Source organism: Oryza sativa, chromosome 1 (genome assembly GCF_034140825.1).
Source record: "Oryza sativa Japonica Group chromosome 1, ASM3414082v1".
NCBI lineage: Eukaryota > Viridiplantae > Streptophyta > Magnoliopsida > Poales > Poaceae > Oryza > Oryza sativa.
Genome location: NC_089035.1, coordinates 744,787 through 760,000, shown reverse-complemented (window position 1 = coordinate 760,000; position 15,214 = coordinate 744,787). Strand labels below are relative to the sequence as shown.

The 15,214-nt window shown below is 45.2% G+C and overlaps 3 protein-coding genes, 2 long non-coding RNA genes and 1 pseudogene across 8 annotated transcripts in view; 3 read left to right on the top strand and 3 right to left on the bottom strand.

Annotated features, from left to right (window-relative positions):
* LOC4326103 (rust resistance kinase Lr10-like) overlaps positions 1-1,230 on the top strand; it is a 2,966-nt pseudogene extending 1,736 nt beyond the window's left edge.
* The window catches only part of LOC136355145 (uncharacterized), a 7,484-nt gene extending 5,846 nt beyond the window's left edge, over positions 1-1,638 (bottom strand). The window contains exon 1 of the long non-coding RNA XR_010739288.1: positions 1,335-1,638. This is a non-coding gene — a long non-coding RNA (uncharacterized lncRNA). The remainder of the gene's footprint in view (positions 1-1,334) is intronic.
* A 2,075-nt stretch (positions 1,639-3,713) lies between these two features.
* Positions 3,714-10,683, top strand: LOC107276333 (rust resistance kinase Lr10). 3 transcript variants are annotated; one of them, XM_015765753.3, is made up of 7 exons: positions 3,714-4,030; positions 4,114-4,302; positions 4,404-4,527; positions 7,377-7,701; positions 7,939-8,853; positions 8,971-9,191; positions 9,314-10,683. In XM_015765753.3, exons 5-7 carry the CDS (start codon positions 8,114-8,116, stop codon positions 10,408-10,410), a joined length of 2,058 nt encoding a protein of 685 aa, XP_015621239.1. In that variant the 5' UTR covers positions 3,714-4,030; positions 4,114-4,302; positions 4,404-4,527; positions 7,377-7,701; positions 7,939-8,113; the 3' UTR covers positions 10,411-10,683. The 3 variants fall into 3 exon arrangements, with proteins under 3 accessions (XP_015621239.1, XP_066164481.1, XP_066164477.1); XM_066308384.1 differs by having other exon boundaries at positions 4,404-7,701; positions 7,939-8,104; positions 8,181-8,853; XM_066308380.1 differs by having other exon boundaries at positions 4,404-7,701.
* Positions 4,343-7,846, bottom strand: LOC4326102 (rust resistance kinase Lr10). The gene is made up of 3 exons (XM_015765754.3): positions 6,911-7,846; positions 6,161-6,184; positions 4,343-5,791 (listed from the first exon to the last, which is right to left on the bottom strand). Exons 1-3 carry the CDS (start codon positions 7,707-7,709, stop codon positions 4,722-4,724), a joined length of 1,893 nt encoding a protein of 630 aa, XP_015621240.1. The 5' UTR covers positions 7,710-7,846; the 3' UTR covers positions 4,343-4,721.
* An 807-nt stretch (positions 10,684-11,490) lies between the features above and the next one.
* LOC136355597 (uncharacterized) lies at positions 11,491-15,012 on the top strand. Of its 2 annotated transcripts, none has more exons than XR_010739892.1 (2): positions 11,491-11,784; positions 14,816-15,012. It is a non-coding gene; the product is annotated as an uncharacterized lncRNA (long non-coding RNA). The 2 variants fall into 2 exon arrangements; XR_010739890.1 differs by having other exon boundaries at positions 14,810-15,012.
* LOC9269575 (probable receptor-like protein kinase At5g20050) lies at positions 12,287-14,402 on the bottom strand. Its single transcript, XM_015755472.3, has one exon. It carries the CDS (start codon positions 14,361-14,363, stop codon positions 12,393-12,395), a length of 1,971 nt encoding a protein of 656 aa, XP_015610958.1. The 5' UTR covers positions 14,364-14,402; the 3' UTR covers positions 12,287-12,392.
* Positions 15,013-15,214: the final 202 nt, after the last annotated feature.

Below are 15,214 nucleotides of genomic sequence, written 5' to 3'. Positions count from 1 at the left end.
TTCCCTTTTATGCAGTATCCTGCAGGTTCATTTTGCCGCCCTTAGTAGTATTGACCTTTCTGGTGCACAAGTATTGGAAGAGGAGGATGATAATCGATGCAGTCGAGAAGTTTCTCCGGATGCAACTGATGATTGGTCCGACGAGGTATGCCTACACTGAACAGGGCATTTCAGGGAGAAGATCGGCCAAGGAGGCTATGGCTCTGTATATAAAGGTGTTCTACTCCCAGGTGATGTCCATGTGGCTGTCAAGGTGCTGGGAAACTACAATTGTAATGGAGAAGAGTTCATCAGTGAAGTCTCCACCATTGGCAGGATTCACCATGTCAATGTGGTTCGTTTAGTAGGGTTTTGTGCAGAGGAAGTGAGGAGGGCACTGGTGTACGAGCACATGCCTAATGGATCCCTCGACAAGTTCATCTTTTCACATGACATGAGATTCTCCTGGGACAAGCTCAACGAGATTGCATTGGGCATTGCCAGAGGAATAAACTATTTGCATCAGGGGTGTGAGATGCAGATTCTACATTTTGATATCAAGCCGCACAACATCCTTCTTGACAGCAATTTCGTCCCAAAAGTTGCCGATTTTGGCCTCGTCAAACTGTACCCATGCCACGGGATAATAGTTTTGTGCCTGTTAGCGCTGCAAGGGGAACAATAGGTTATATTGCTCCTGAGATGATATCTCGGAGCTTTGGTGCCATATCTAGCAAATCTGACATGTATAGCTTTGGAATGCTTCTGTTGGAGATGGTTGGAGGGCGAAGGAACTCTAAGCAGGATATGTCGAGCTCAAGCCAAGCGTATTATCCATCATGGGTGTATAATTAGCTGGTTCAACAAGAGTTGGGTGAGGTGGTCACTGCCTTTAATATGCATGAGTTGGAAAAGAAGTTGTGCATTGTTGGGCTACATTGCATTCAGATGAAGTCTCATGATCGGCCAACAATGAGTGAGGTCATTGAGATGCTTGAAGGTGGTGTTGATAGTCTGCAATTGCCTTCTAGGCCATTCTTCTGTGATGACGAGCCTGTGCCACATGTGGTGGGTTCTTACCATTTATCCTCTTGGCTAACTGAAATCTCGGAGGAGGATGAGTGATAAAGCTTGTGTCTGCTTGGAAGCAAACTCAGCTAACTATTTGCTTGTAAAACGCAGAAGCTAGAAATGATTGTAAACAGTGAAATGGTTATTGTACACTATTTATCTAAAAAAAATATTTACAGACGATAGAAGTTGTAGGATCGAATCACAAGAACTAAGCCAACCAGAGGGGGGTGAATGGTTGGTATACCCAAAAACCGAAAACTTTTAGCGGAAATAAAAATTACCCTCGAAATCGATGAAGATCGGTCTGACCGAAGTTGCCTTGCCGGTCTGACCGCTAGGATGCCGCCGGTCTGACCGCCTGTACGCCGCCGGTCTGACCGCCGCTTGCCGCCGGTCTGACCGCCGGTAGATCGCCGGTTAGACCGCCGAAACCCGATAAACACAAATCGAAGAACTCTTAAAGTAGATGACGACTTTATTACTTCTCTCTGTATTTACAAAGTGCACCAACAGCACTCCTTACAAAAATTTCGACTAAACTCGAAACCCTAACTCAAAACTCAACTCAATTGGTCTCTAAAGCGATATCGGAAAGCCTCACGCCCCCCCTCTATTTATACATGAGGTAGGCAGCCTAAAGCCACGAACCAAACTCATACTAGGAGTCCTAAACACCTTAGGAAACCCACTAGTACAAGAAAGAAACTTTACATAACCAATCGTACCAAATTTGGACTCCTTCCAAATTCGACTCCGCATCCCATACGCACACAATAACTCCATCGTATGCCATATGGAAACTCCATCAACTCTAGCCTAAGTATCCCGCATGATCTCTGACCACCACGGACGTCGTCTTATCCCCAAGCCGACTCCCGGTCCATCACCGCAAATACTCTCCCGAGATATCGAGTCACCTACACATGGAACAAACAAAGAAACCATATTCCGAAACCAAGCTATCTTCAACTTGACTCATTAGCAGCAAACAATAGTATTACATACGTATAATATCCATCTAGAAGTCATAATCATGGAATAAACTCGGATATCTAAATAAACAACCCGAAACCGAAACCGACACAGTGTCGGCTGGTCAGACCGCGGGCAGCGCCGGTCTGACCGCGCAATACACGCCGGTCTGACCGGCTACCAAAGCCCGGTCTGACCGGACCCAAATCCAGCAGTACCTGTATATTCACCTGTGAAAACCAATCATCTCCAAAACCACTTCGTGAATAAATTCCAAATAACAAAACCAATAATCTCCAATGCCCAATAGTTCATCACAGAATAATAATCAAAAACACCTTTGATTTTACAGTTGTATCTTAGAAAGTGCTACAGAATCATTTCTGAAGAAAATGCTACTTAATCCATTTCTAATTTTCTCTGTCATTTGCTGGGGCATCCGGATCACTGCAAGCCTGGAGTGTGGACTCTGGAGGTCAGTGTGGATAGCGGCAGGAGGCAGTGGATTGCCTTTGACTGACCGGATAATTTCTTTGCCGTGAACTAGAGGGAGTATTTCGTTTATCATAATGTTGTGACTGGGATGCCATGGTTAATTATGACACATATATGTGTGGCCCATTGGCCAAATGTGTTGTTGGCCGGCGCATTTCTGTGGTGTGTGTGCTGCATGAGCACTCCAGAGCTCATTCCGATAGTGATGGTCAAGTCTCCGAGACACGGACATATGCTTTTGCTGAAAGGAAATGCAACGATTTCGATTTGGACAGCCTAGTGCCTGTGTTTACCGCTGGGCATGGTAATCCGATATATCAATGATGCATGGTAATCTGATATATCAACTTAACATCTCATGCATCAATGCATTTGCTTAAAAAAAAAAAACTTCACGCGGAGCTCTTGTTTTGTGTCACAGTTCGCTGTGCCGAAAGTTAGACGTGAAACATTTTGTTTCTGACTCACTAGCCCACATTTTCATACACTTAATTTTTAAGCTTAACTTCACCATGCTTACGGGTTACAAATTGTTAGTCCTACTTTATATAACTTGCCACATCTTTAACAAATTGGAGTGAGGTAAAGTTAACCAACAACCAAACAGCAAATCACCTGAACAGAGTCGTCAGATTAGGCGCACCACTGCCGCACTGCGTTCTGTCTCTACAGCCTTTTCTGTTGGTCATCTCCGGGCCTAAGCCTAATATTTTGGGCCGAGTAAGGCCCACCTAAACTGCATCGCAGCCCACTACGGGAGAACTCCCCCGCACTTCCCATCTGCCATGGCAACCTCCGCCGGTGCTCCGGTAGCGGCCGGCGGCGGCAGGATCGCTCTGAATCGATTCTCCGTCCTTGACCTTATGGCGTGCCGCTGCCCGCTGCCCGACGGCGATGCCCCACCGGCCACCGCACCACATCTCAAACCGGTGACGGTGAGGGTCGTCATCTCATCTGCGCAGCGGTGGCCATCCGTATTCGAGATCCGCCTCCGCCTCCATGGAGTTGGATTATTCGAATCGATGGATAATCCGCAAACACACGCCGTCCGATCAATGATTTGGTGGGCCATTTGCATGCCTAAGATCAGCTGCAGCCCGGCCCACTACTCGTCTCTTTCTCGGCCACTTCCTTCGATGGGCCGAAATGGAATTGAGATCAAAGGTATTGTTGGGCCAGAACAGGAACGTGTTGGGCTTGTCCCCACTCCCCATCGTTCTCCCCACCATGGACTCCGGCAATCTGCTGCTGCTGCTGCGGCGGCGGCGGCGCCAAAAATGGCCTGAATCGACCCGACTTGCAGTGCAGCATCATTCCCATGGCCTTGCGCCACCGCGTGTCGCTTCCCGCTGAGCGCATCCACCGGTCGAGTTCACCTCGCCTCGACCCCACGCTTCGCCGCAGGGGATCTGTGTCTACTAAGGCCTCCACCTCCTCGCTCTTGTTGGACCACGCCGTCCGGCGATGGAAGCGGCGGCGGATCTCTATCCCCTCCCTGACATTGCTGGAGGTATTTATTTTCATTTTATTTTGGCGCTTTACTAAATTTTGTAACTTCACGAGCTGAACTCAGTACTATATCGATCCTTGTAGATTTTCAGCAGTAGCATGGCAGTATGGCACGGTTGATTGCCTGCCCTACAGATTTCTCTTCTCGCATTTCCTTCTAATATCCAGGTCCTGGCTCTTTCAATGGCATGGATTGGAATATGCAAGCAACAATCGACTACTTCTTACTAACTAGTGAGATCTAATTAACTTTTCAGTGGCAAACAGACGATGGTAACTTTGCTTTTCTATTCAGTTTTTTCTAAAGATAAAGTGTGCTCAAACCCATTTCAATGCATTCACTCGATAACACAAAGTTTACAATTACCTTGCAGGATTCTCTTATGAAATTTCCACCAGGTACTGACCCATGAAAAGGACAATAAGAGTATCTGACTAACTAGTGGAGCTAGGAGTACAATACATCAGGAGATACATCACAGCAACTGATGAACAGAGGTAACAGCCACAACTGAACCACAATGTTGTATTTCTACTTAACTGCAATACATGTTGAAGAGTGATCCCCTCAGATGGCTAATCCAGCGGAATCATCAAAATAAACACAACGCAATTTCTAGGCCTTACTATATGAAAACATGTGGATTAACTCCCAAAAATTTATTCAGTCATGGTGTTGTGCTCTCCATGATTTATGGCATAGGATGGCTTTCATACGAAACAAATGGCTTAGGGGGCACCTGTATGTTCTGCAACCTTCCAGTTATCATGTTTACGACCTTTGTCATCGAGGGCCGATTTCTTGGGTTCCACTGAATACACCATAGTGCCACAAGGGCCAGCTGTCTCACCATTTGTTTCTCTTCTTCTGTCATTTCCCTACTAAGTACGAACTCCTGCCCAGTAATTACTTTCTCATAGATCCATTCTGGGAAGTATACCTCATTTTGGTTCTTAATACTTGGGTCCCAGCTCCTCCTTCCACTCACCATTTCTAACACAAGCATGCCAAAACTATAAACATCTGACTTGTATGATATCTCCCCAAAGTTCCTAGAATATAGCTCTGGTGCAATGTATCCCATCGTGCCTCTTGCTTTGGTCATGGTAACAATGCTTTGGTCTCTCGGGCACAGCTTTGCAAGACCAAAGTCCGAAATCTTTGGACTGAAGTTATAGTCCAGCAAGATATTATGAGGCTTGATATCAAAGTGGAGGATGCGCTGGTTGCATCCTTGATGCAGGTACTCCATTCCTCGGGCAATGCCTAAAGCAATATCTAGCATCTTGTTTGGTGACAGGAGCTCTTGAGGAGTATTATGATCATGCAAGAATATATATTTCTCTAGTGACTCATTAGGCATAAATTCATAAATAAGAGCACGCCTTGTTCCTTCGGAGCAGAAGCCCAGGAGATGGATAATGTTTGCATGGTGGATTCTTCCAATGGTTGCAACTTCAGTAATAAAATCTTCTCCGTCTCCTGTAGGGTTCTCTAACATCTTGACTGCCACAGGCACTCCATTTAGGAGCTTGCCTTTGTAGACAGTTCCAAATCCACCTTGGCCTACTTTTTCCTTGAAGCGTCTTGTTATCTTCTTTACTTGAGAGAAAGTATACCTTGTGGGTTTTGATGTGCCATATGTCCTGAGAAACATTTCAACCTTCAAGTGTACCTCTTCATTATACCTTTGCTTCAGGGAGAGATAGAGCACAGTAGCCACCACCAATGAAACAGCAACAAATGCAGCTACTGATGTTGCTGAGTAAATAGAATAAGAACAGCATATTGCATCAGGACAGAAAATTATCCCATAGTGAGTGGCTTATCTTGATGGGTATAAAAGAACGCAGTGTCTTTTTATCAGAAGAATGTAGTTAGAGCAGCCATCAACAACTATTTTATCTGCTACAGATAACTTTGTTTATTTCATTTTTTTCTTGTGAATAAAAAGATAGGTTTGCTTAATCCTGCCTTCCTCCAGTTGGCTTATTTAGCCATGTAATAACGACTATTGCTCGAACACTTTGCTTCTCCTTCTTAATATATCCAGCAGAACTCCTGCTGTCACACACACACACACACACACACACACACACACACACACAGAGGTTTGGATTGCAATAGTACCTGCAATGACTTTGACGCGTGAACCTGCAAATACCAAAGCAGACAATAAGATCTATTTGATGGTTTACAGGTAAAATGGAAATTTACTCTTGAAAAAATGTAAACCCAGCATAGACCTACGACATTGCAGAAAAATATGGACCCTGTGGGATATCATAGAGTTTTAGTTTTGGGGTTACAATTGTACTTTGATTATGCAAATATATATGTGATAGATAACTTCTCCTAGTGTGTGTATATCTGATTGTGCAAAAGCTCAGCACAGTATCATCAACTGCAGTCTTCTGTACTCAAGACAGCAGAATCATGATTATCATCAGAACATGTAAGATTAGTTGTGTTGTATGCTTACTTAACTTTTAGATTTTCTAATTGTAGGAGTCTTTTGTTACTTAAGTTACTTTTGCTTTCGGGTCCTTTTCATTAGCAGTACAATGGTGTTGTTTGTAGCTGCATATCTATGTTAAGATGTAAATTTATAATCATTGTGTCTGATTGTTGCTAGTTGAGCAAACATTATTCTCCATTGGCCACTTCTTTTTTGAGATATCTATGAGAATTGTAAAGAATGATTAAATAGTTACAGTCACATATTCAAATGGTTTGTACTACTAGTTTGCAAAATAATTTTGCAACTCATCTCCTAGAAGTTTCAAAAGGTAGTACTGTATGGGTGGATCAAATGCAAGAGCTTAACTATTGTAGGAAATAAAGCTATATGTTTGTGGGTGGTTATTGTTAGAATGGTACCGTGATGCATGCAGAATGTTTGATTCCTTTGTGAGCTGAACGCGCAGCGTTGCCCTTGCTGTTCACACCGCGTGCAATTGTAGGGAATACTTCCGAGAAGCAAATCAAGGGTGATCTCAGCAGAGTTGATTATCCTTTCTGCCATTTGCTTGAACGTTAAACCAGCCGTGTATGGATTGGGGATTGGAATGTTGCCTTTTGAGACGACCATGCAGTCCAATGGAAGCGCATACAGGTAGAGCCGAGTAGACACCAAATATGAGAAGTGGCTTGTAGTGTCCCTTAGGCAGGGGATCAAGCGGACAACTTTATCGGCAATAACAGTGTTGTAGCCGTCGATCATAGAAGCTCTACTTGTTGTGAACTCTTTTGAACAACGCACTATTCTCCCAGGTTCAGTGAGGTATAATTGATTCTGATCGTTGACATCAGCTGATAGATTTGTGGAATTGAACTTGTGAAGCAGGCATGGAGAAGATGAACCCCCAAACGGGATGATCTTCATGACAGCCTTCTTGTAATCTATGGCAGTCACCTTGCAAGGGCCCAGAAATGGGTGATGTAGGATGGTGTCCTGGCCAGAGCATATTAGCTTGGCGTGTGAACTGCCACATGATGAAGGTGTGTTGCTGGATTGCAGCCGGTGAGGGAACCGGATCTCTGGTCCATGTTTGCTGCACCGGGACGGTGGACAATGCTTGAAGAAGTCTTGGTCATCCCAAGATGAGGAAGCCATGGCTATGTAGCTGCCATGGCTGAGAACAGAGAGCAGGAAGGCTGTTGCGAGAATGGTACCCATCTCTCTCTCTCTCTCTCTCTCTCTCTGTGTGTGTGTGTGTGTGTGTGTGTGTACTGCAACGGCCAGAGGTACATTGAAAATTAGGGTGAAGAGGATTGCAAACAGAATAGAGAGAGCAGGAAGGCTGTATGATCACTGCTTGCTATAATAGGGGACAATCAATCATATACTCCTATTTCCTAGCGAAAGTTGGTCAAAGTTTGGTACTAATTTGGCTTTACTCTATCAGATACTTCGGTTGGTCCATCCCTGCCCCATCTCTATCAGAGACTATGGATAATATTGACTGATTGCAATATGTCTGGATTAGTCAACAAAATCAGGGAGCACGGATCATATGCAGCAGCCAACATAAGCACCTGTCTTCGTTAGCCAACCTTGTCCTTGTGGGCTGAGTGAGTAGCATGCATCCCCTCTCTACCACAATGCAAGCCTTTGTTTTCATCTTTGCTGTTCTTGCTCTTCTTGCAGGAGATGTCGAGGGGCGGCAAGGGTGCTATCCTTTCTCCTGTGGACATCTCCAGAACATTTCTCATCCTTTCCGCCGGCGAGGTGATCCACAAAGATGCGGTGTTCCGTCATATGAGTTAGACTGCAGAGATAGCAAGGCTACCATTAGGATCAACACAGGGACATACTATGTAACCAGCATCAACTACACTACTTCTGTCTTCTGGGTTGTGGATGCCAGCCTAAAAGATACAAACAGCAGCTGCCCTCTTCCTCGCTCGGATCAGCTTCCTTTCGTTTCGGGGGGTATCCAGGGATCACATGGCGGCTGGGACCTGGCCCTTGACCCTGGACCTGGAGCTACATGGGTTAGCTTTGTGAATTGTTCACAGGCAGTAAGGAATAATAGTGTGTACGTTCCTGTTGATTGCCTGAGCACAAGCTCTTCGTTTGTTTATGTGTTTGGTTCCTGGATAATGCCTCCATCTGTTTTTCCAATCATCGGAAACCTTGAGACTTCATGTCGCTACCTTGCCATGATTCCCTTGGGTGGTTGGGACTCGCCATTGCCACATAATGCAAGCTTTTCAGACATCGTCAGATCCATGAGGAATGGATTTGCTGTTCATTTTCCCATAATACATAGGTGGAGTAGGATTGGGCACATCAAGGATTGTCTGATGGGGTCGATTCGGTGAGTTTCAGGTGTTGTTCCATTACATTCATACATAAATTTGAGTACATATTTGTCTTAAAAGCATTGATACGCTCTCTAAGCCATTCTTTTCTCTACCATGTCACGGCCTTGCAGGGGCTTTCATGAAGAACCATTGTCCAATCAAACCATCAAGGATCAGATTGTGGACATCCTTTTTATTGACTTTAGTTTCTGGTCCTGCATAATTGGAGGAGTGGGCATGAAAGATTATTTCGATATGCCACAATACATGATGGGGATGCTTCGTGGAAAAATAGAATTTTATGGCGGATTCATTGTACAATTTGCTTTGTTTGTTTTCAAGTGGATTGCTGGTACTTCTATGATTCTGTCTTCTTAATTATACAGTACATAATCACCACTGCACCGTTCCAATGTCTAAAGACACATTTACTAAAAGTTATCACTGTTTATGTAAAGTTGTTTTTTTATGCAGTTTTATGCAGGTTCGTGATAGCTCCGTTGACACTATTGACCTTCCTTGCCTTCAAGTATTGGAAAACTAGAATAAAAATCGACGCAGTTGAGAAGTTTTTACAAATGCAGCTGATGCTTGGTCCAACAAGGTACGCCTACACAGACATCATTGCAATGACAAGCCATTTTAGAGACAAGTTGGGCCAGGGTGGCTATGGCTCCGTGTTCAAGGGAGTGATACTGCCTGGTGATGTCCATGTTGCCATCAAAATGCTATCCAACTACAATTGTAATGGAGAAGAATTCATCAGCGAGGTATCCACCATTGGCAGTATCCATCATGTCAATGTAGTACGTCTAGTGGGGTATTGTGCAGAGGAAATGAGGAGTGCACTTGTGTATGAGTACATGCCCCATGGATCTCTTGACAGGTTCATCTTCTCTCCTGACAAGAGTCTCTCTTGGGACAAGCTCAATGAGATCGCATTGGGCATTGCTAGAGGAATAAACTACTTACATCAGGGGTGTGATATGCAGATTCTACATTTTGATATCAAGCCGCACAACATCCTTCTTGATAGCAATTTTGTCCCAAAAGTTGCCGATTTTGGCCTTGCCAAACTGTACCCACGGGATAACAGTTTTATGCCAGTTAGCGCTGCACGAGGAACAGTAGGTTATATTGCTCCTGAGATGATATCTCGGAGCTTTGGTATCATATCTAGCAAATCTGATGTTTATAGCTTTGGAATGCTTCTGTTGGAGATGGCTGGAGGGCGAAGGAATTCTAAGCAGAACATGTCGAGCTCAAGCCAGTCATATTATCCATCTTGGGTGTATAATCAGCTGGTTCAACAAAAGATGGGTGAGATTGCCAATGCCTTCAATATGCATGAGCTGGAAAAGAAGTTGTGTGTTGTTGGTCTACATTGCATTCAAATGAAGTCTCATGATCGTCCAACGATGAGTGAGGTCATAGAAATGCTTGAAGGTGATGTTGGTGGTCTGCAGCTGCCTTCAAGGCCATTCTTCTGCGATGATGAACCCCTGCCACTGCTAGTGGATTCTTGCCGTTTCTCCTCTGAACTAACTGAAATCTCAGAGGAGGATGAGTGAAGCTTGTGCATGTGCTTTGATGCCAAATAGGAAAGGTGGTAAGTAAGTTGTAAAACGCTGAGGGATATGTTCCCTTGGCATTGTTGAAATTTGGAGGTTATCTTGTTTTAGGGAATAACAGAGTATAAAGCAGGAGCAAGAAAATGTGATCTTGTGGTATGCTATTTATTTTTGCATATGATAAAGTTGTATTTTCTACCATGAGAAAGTAGTACTGAATTATGGCTGAAAGTGCTAGTACTTAAATTTTTTGCTCTCTGCTTTGTCGTGGCATTCGGATCACTGCAACCTGAGAGTCTGCATTCTGGAGTTTGTCTGGAGGTTGTAAGTGTGCATGGGGGCAGGAGGCAGCTGCCTTCCTTGACTAACTGGGTCATCTTTTGACTGAAAAATCTTTGATTTGTCCTAAATTTGTGATGGGGATGTCACCGTTTCATAGTTACTGTGTATGAAAATTGGGCGATGGTACAAGATATGGAGCTGTTTTTGCTGAAAATGTGACGATTAGGACAGCCGATTATCGCTGGGAGCTGTAATCCAATTTGTCAATGGTGCAAATCTGACTATCAGTTAGTTCCAGTGTCAAACAAACAAAAATTCTTCCCCGCAAAAAAAAAAAAAACAAAAAAATAAAAATTCTTACTATGAGAACAAGCGCTGGTTAGGTTTTGACTAATCGATCAGCCAGACAAACAGCGTGGTCAGTATGTTGATGACTTGCGATGTCGCCTTTTGATGTTTTTATGCATGCGTGCAGAAATTTGTAGAAATGGTATCGTTTTTCGCATCCAAAGCAGGCAGCTTTTCTCGTACTATGACATGATGAACAGTTTCGTCGTCTGACTATTTTTTTTTGGAGGTTTCGTCGTCTAACTCATCGCCGTGTTTTTGACAGTTATAAGTACGTTGTGATAGTGGAGTAGCGTCGCTTAATGAAGGCCCACAGTAATAGCCCACCTCAAATGCAGTGTGCCTAAGCTTGTGGGCCGAATCAGTAAAGCCCAACTGAGAGGTCTAATTCTGGGCCGGTATGGACGCAGCCGCGCCGGATTACGTGTGGGCCGAGACGCGTACGGGAGCGTCCTCTTCCTCTTCTTCGCTCTCCACTCCGTCGTCCACCATGGCAACCTCCGCCGTTGATCCGGCCGCAGGTGGCGGCGGCGGCGGAAAAATGGTCTGAATCGACCCGCCGAAGAAGATCTTATAGAGTGGCGGTGAAACTGTTCCCATGCGCCACTGCGTGAGTGCAGGTACGCCACATCTCAAATCGGATTGCTCCGATGAGGGTCACCTCCGGGAGCTATCACTATTCGAGATCTGCTGCCGTGGAGTTGGCTTGTTCAAAGCGAAGTGTATTCTGACCGCTAGTGTAGAGTAAGATTTCTTCATCTAAATAATACTGTGCCTCTCTATATTACCACAACTGCATACTAGTTCTGCTTGAATCTGAATATTACCTGCTTGATTTTGTTTTTCACGCTACCATCACTATTCAATCCATCGCGGCATTGACCTGATTTTGTGGAGTTTTAGGGTCCGTTTGGTTCAGGGGTTTTCTTGAAGGCTGTAATTTTGTTACCTCTCAACTTAGGAACCATATTTACATCACTATTATCTATATGCCAGAGGAAAATACTGAAAATTTAATGCATCTGAAAATCACCTTTGTAGAGGAACTAAAAGCCACCTGGTTACTAATAAGTCATAGTAGGAAAATCTGCATAGAAATATGCAATTTGCATGAATCAGTCTCCCAAATTCCCAATTTGTTTCCAATGCGTGTTGTCCTTCTCTAGAAGAGCTACGACCAAATTAAAGCATGGTATGGGGTTCATCTATAACAACCAGGATCAGTTTCGTGCTAAAAAGGAAAGCATAACAAAATGAACTTTGGAGTTCTCATCTATTGTCGATCGAATATGTTCTGCAGTATCCAACAATTTAAATCATTGCAAGATATCATGCCACTACAATCACCTCATTCACCTGGGGCCTGATAAATTAGATGCTACAGGGGGGTCGGAGTCCACAATTCCAGCAACACCAAAGCTTACTGGATTTGTTGCGACGAAGTCATGGTCTATGTCAGTCTCAATACTTGTGGTGCCTTCCAAAACTTTGACAACCTCAGACATTTGAGGCCTTCTTTTGCAATCAATCTGCAAACACCACATTGCGAGTTTCATCATCTCAATTATTTCTTGCCGGTGTACTTGCATATCATTGCTGTGCTTGTCAATCAAATCTGCCAACTGATCACCCTTCACCTTTTCTTGCAGTAAGGTAATTAGATGGATACTCTGTTCAGACCTGGAAGTGTCAAGGTTCTTTCTCCCACTGATCATTTCCATGACTACTATGCCAAAGCTATAGACATCTGCCTTTTCTGTGATCTGCGATGTCAGCCATTCTGGAGCTAAATATCCAGGTGTGCCTCTCATTCTGGTAATCACTTGACTCTTATCTCGATCAATAAGCTTGCATAGACCAAAATCAGAAAGTTTAGCATTGAAGTTGTCGTCTAGGAGGATATTTTGTGGTTTTACATCTAAGTGAGCAATTCTCATCATGCACTCCTCATGAAGATAAGAGAGACCCTTGGCTACTTGAGTAATAATCTTGTATCGTGTCCACCAATCTAGAGCAGGAGCAGGAGAACCTTGCTGGTGATAGAGCCACCTGTCCAAGGATCCTTTGGGCATATGCTCATAAACCAAAAGCCTTTGTGATTTCTCTGCACAGAAGCCAATCAGCCTCACTAGATTGATATGGTGAATGCTGCCGATTGTCTGAACCTCTGCCATAAATTCTCTCATTCCCTGACCACTTTGATCCAAGCGTTTCACCGCTACTCTTTCACCTCCAATCTGTCCCAGGAAAACAGACCCAAACCCCCCTTGACCGAGCTTGTCTCTGAATTGATCAGTTGCTTCTTGTAGCTGCTGAAATGTGAACCTCCTCGGCATTCCTTGAAGGGGTAGCTCCTCAAACTCTTGTTCCTCTTCTTGCATCTCCTGGTGTCTTCGTATTCTTCGTTTGATGATAATGATGGAAGCGATGATAATGGTGAGTACTGAAGTAGAGCCGATCACAGAGACCACGATAGTGGCAACAAGCCTTCCTCCTCTTTTGGATGAGGAATCCAAGCCTGAAGGCCCAATAGCAATAGGTGCAGGAGGAGGAACCGGAGATGAAGACGTGAGATCAGTTGGAGGGCAGAAGATGATCTGGTAGTTTGTCCCTGACGGGCAAGTGAATGTAGTGCTGGAGCTGTCATCCAAACTGTAGCTATATGCGTCAGGGCACATCCTGACGAATGGCAGTGAGAAGGTGGTGGGTTCGCAGGTTTTGGTGCCAGTGGTGCCAGTGCAGCAGTATTTGTCTTGCTTGAACACATTGCAGGCGCTGTTGCAGCCTCCAGGCGCCTTGAGCTCGCTGGGGCACTGCGACGTGATGTTGGCCGGGCAGCGTGGCCCCTTGCTGCACGGTGGTGCTCCGTGCCTCTGCTCCGGAGCCGGCACGGGGAGGAAGTCCATGGGCACGTTGAAGCCGTCGGTGAGGGAGATGTCGAAGAAATCCTGTACGCTGGTCTGGTCCACCGTGAACTCAGCGAGCGTCTGAGGTGGCTTGCCGCTGTTCTTGCACTTGAGCACGCCGCCGCAGTCTCCCGTCTGGCACGATCCGTTGCCATTGGCATCGAATGAGCAGCCTGTGCGCGCCCACACACGCCCTGCGCCGCTGTTGGCGGGCACGTCGAGCGCCCACGACTCGCCTGGGTCGAGCCGCATGCCGCCACCCACCGGCACGGCGGCCGGCCACACGGTGAAGGAGCATCGGTTGGTGATGTTCAGCGTGGCTCCGGCGGCGTAGTTGGTGCTGGCGGCAACGAGGAGCAGCAGAGTCACAAGGTGGTGAGTGCGGCGACTAGTACTGATGGTACTCCCCGCTGCCATTTGTGTTGTGATTCGATTGCCTGACTCCGTTTGTAGAGCGGAAGAAGGAGACAGCAGATCGATCAGTATGTTGTGTAAGTTCACATGGTCTGCGTGTTGAATTGTTCAACGGTCTTCGGTCAACGACCTAGCAATTGTTTTGATTTGCCTGCAAGCATATCATAGATCCTGTGATTACTACGTGGTTGCGTGCTTTCCTCATCTTTTTCAGCGTTCTATGACGCCCTTTTTGACTTGCCAACCATGCCTGCCGTCAACAGTGTGGCGCCCAAAATGTCTCTTTCTTTCACCTTAACTGTTACCGTGTGGTGTTGGAATCTCTCTCTTAAGGTCGTGTATATTTCTATCATCCAATTATGTCACAACAAATTATATACGAGAGTTTGACGAGATACCGTACTTGTTCTACTACCTATGGATGATTTTCATACCTGTCTGCCCAAAAGTTGCAGGTGACGATGGTGCAATCCTGGTGCAGTGCAGGTCGGTGACGATCTCCTAGTTGATGTTGTTGATCCCTGACCGGCGGCGACCTGTGGACTATCCGGCATGATGTGTTAAAACTTTTTTGTAGTAATTCTGTGGTGATTTGGATATCTTGCAACAATTTGCTCTCCAATATATCTGATAGATGTGTCGCTCTCAGCAATTTCTTTTTGTCGGGGCCACTTCCAGAAAACATGCTGATTATGTTTGAAGGGTTTGAAACAGGAACTCAGCGCGCCCATTTGCGTAATGCCTTGAGTTCATCTCACTTTCGATCTTTGTATGCATTTTATCTACTGCTCATCTGCGTCAACTTAAGCCCGGCCTACGTCTAGCTGTGGGCCGGATTCAGCAAGGTTGCCTCT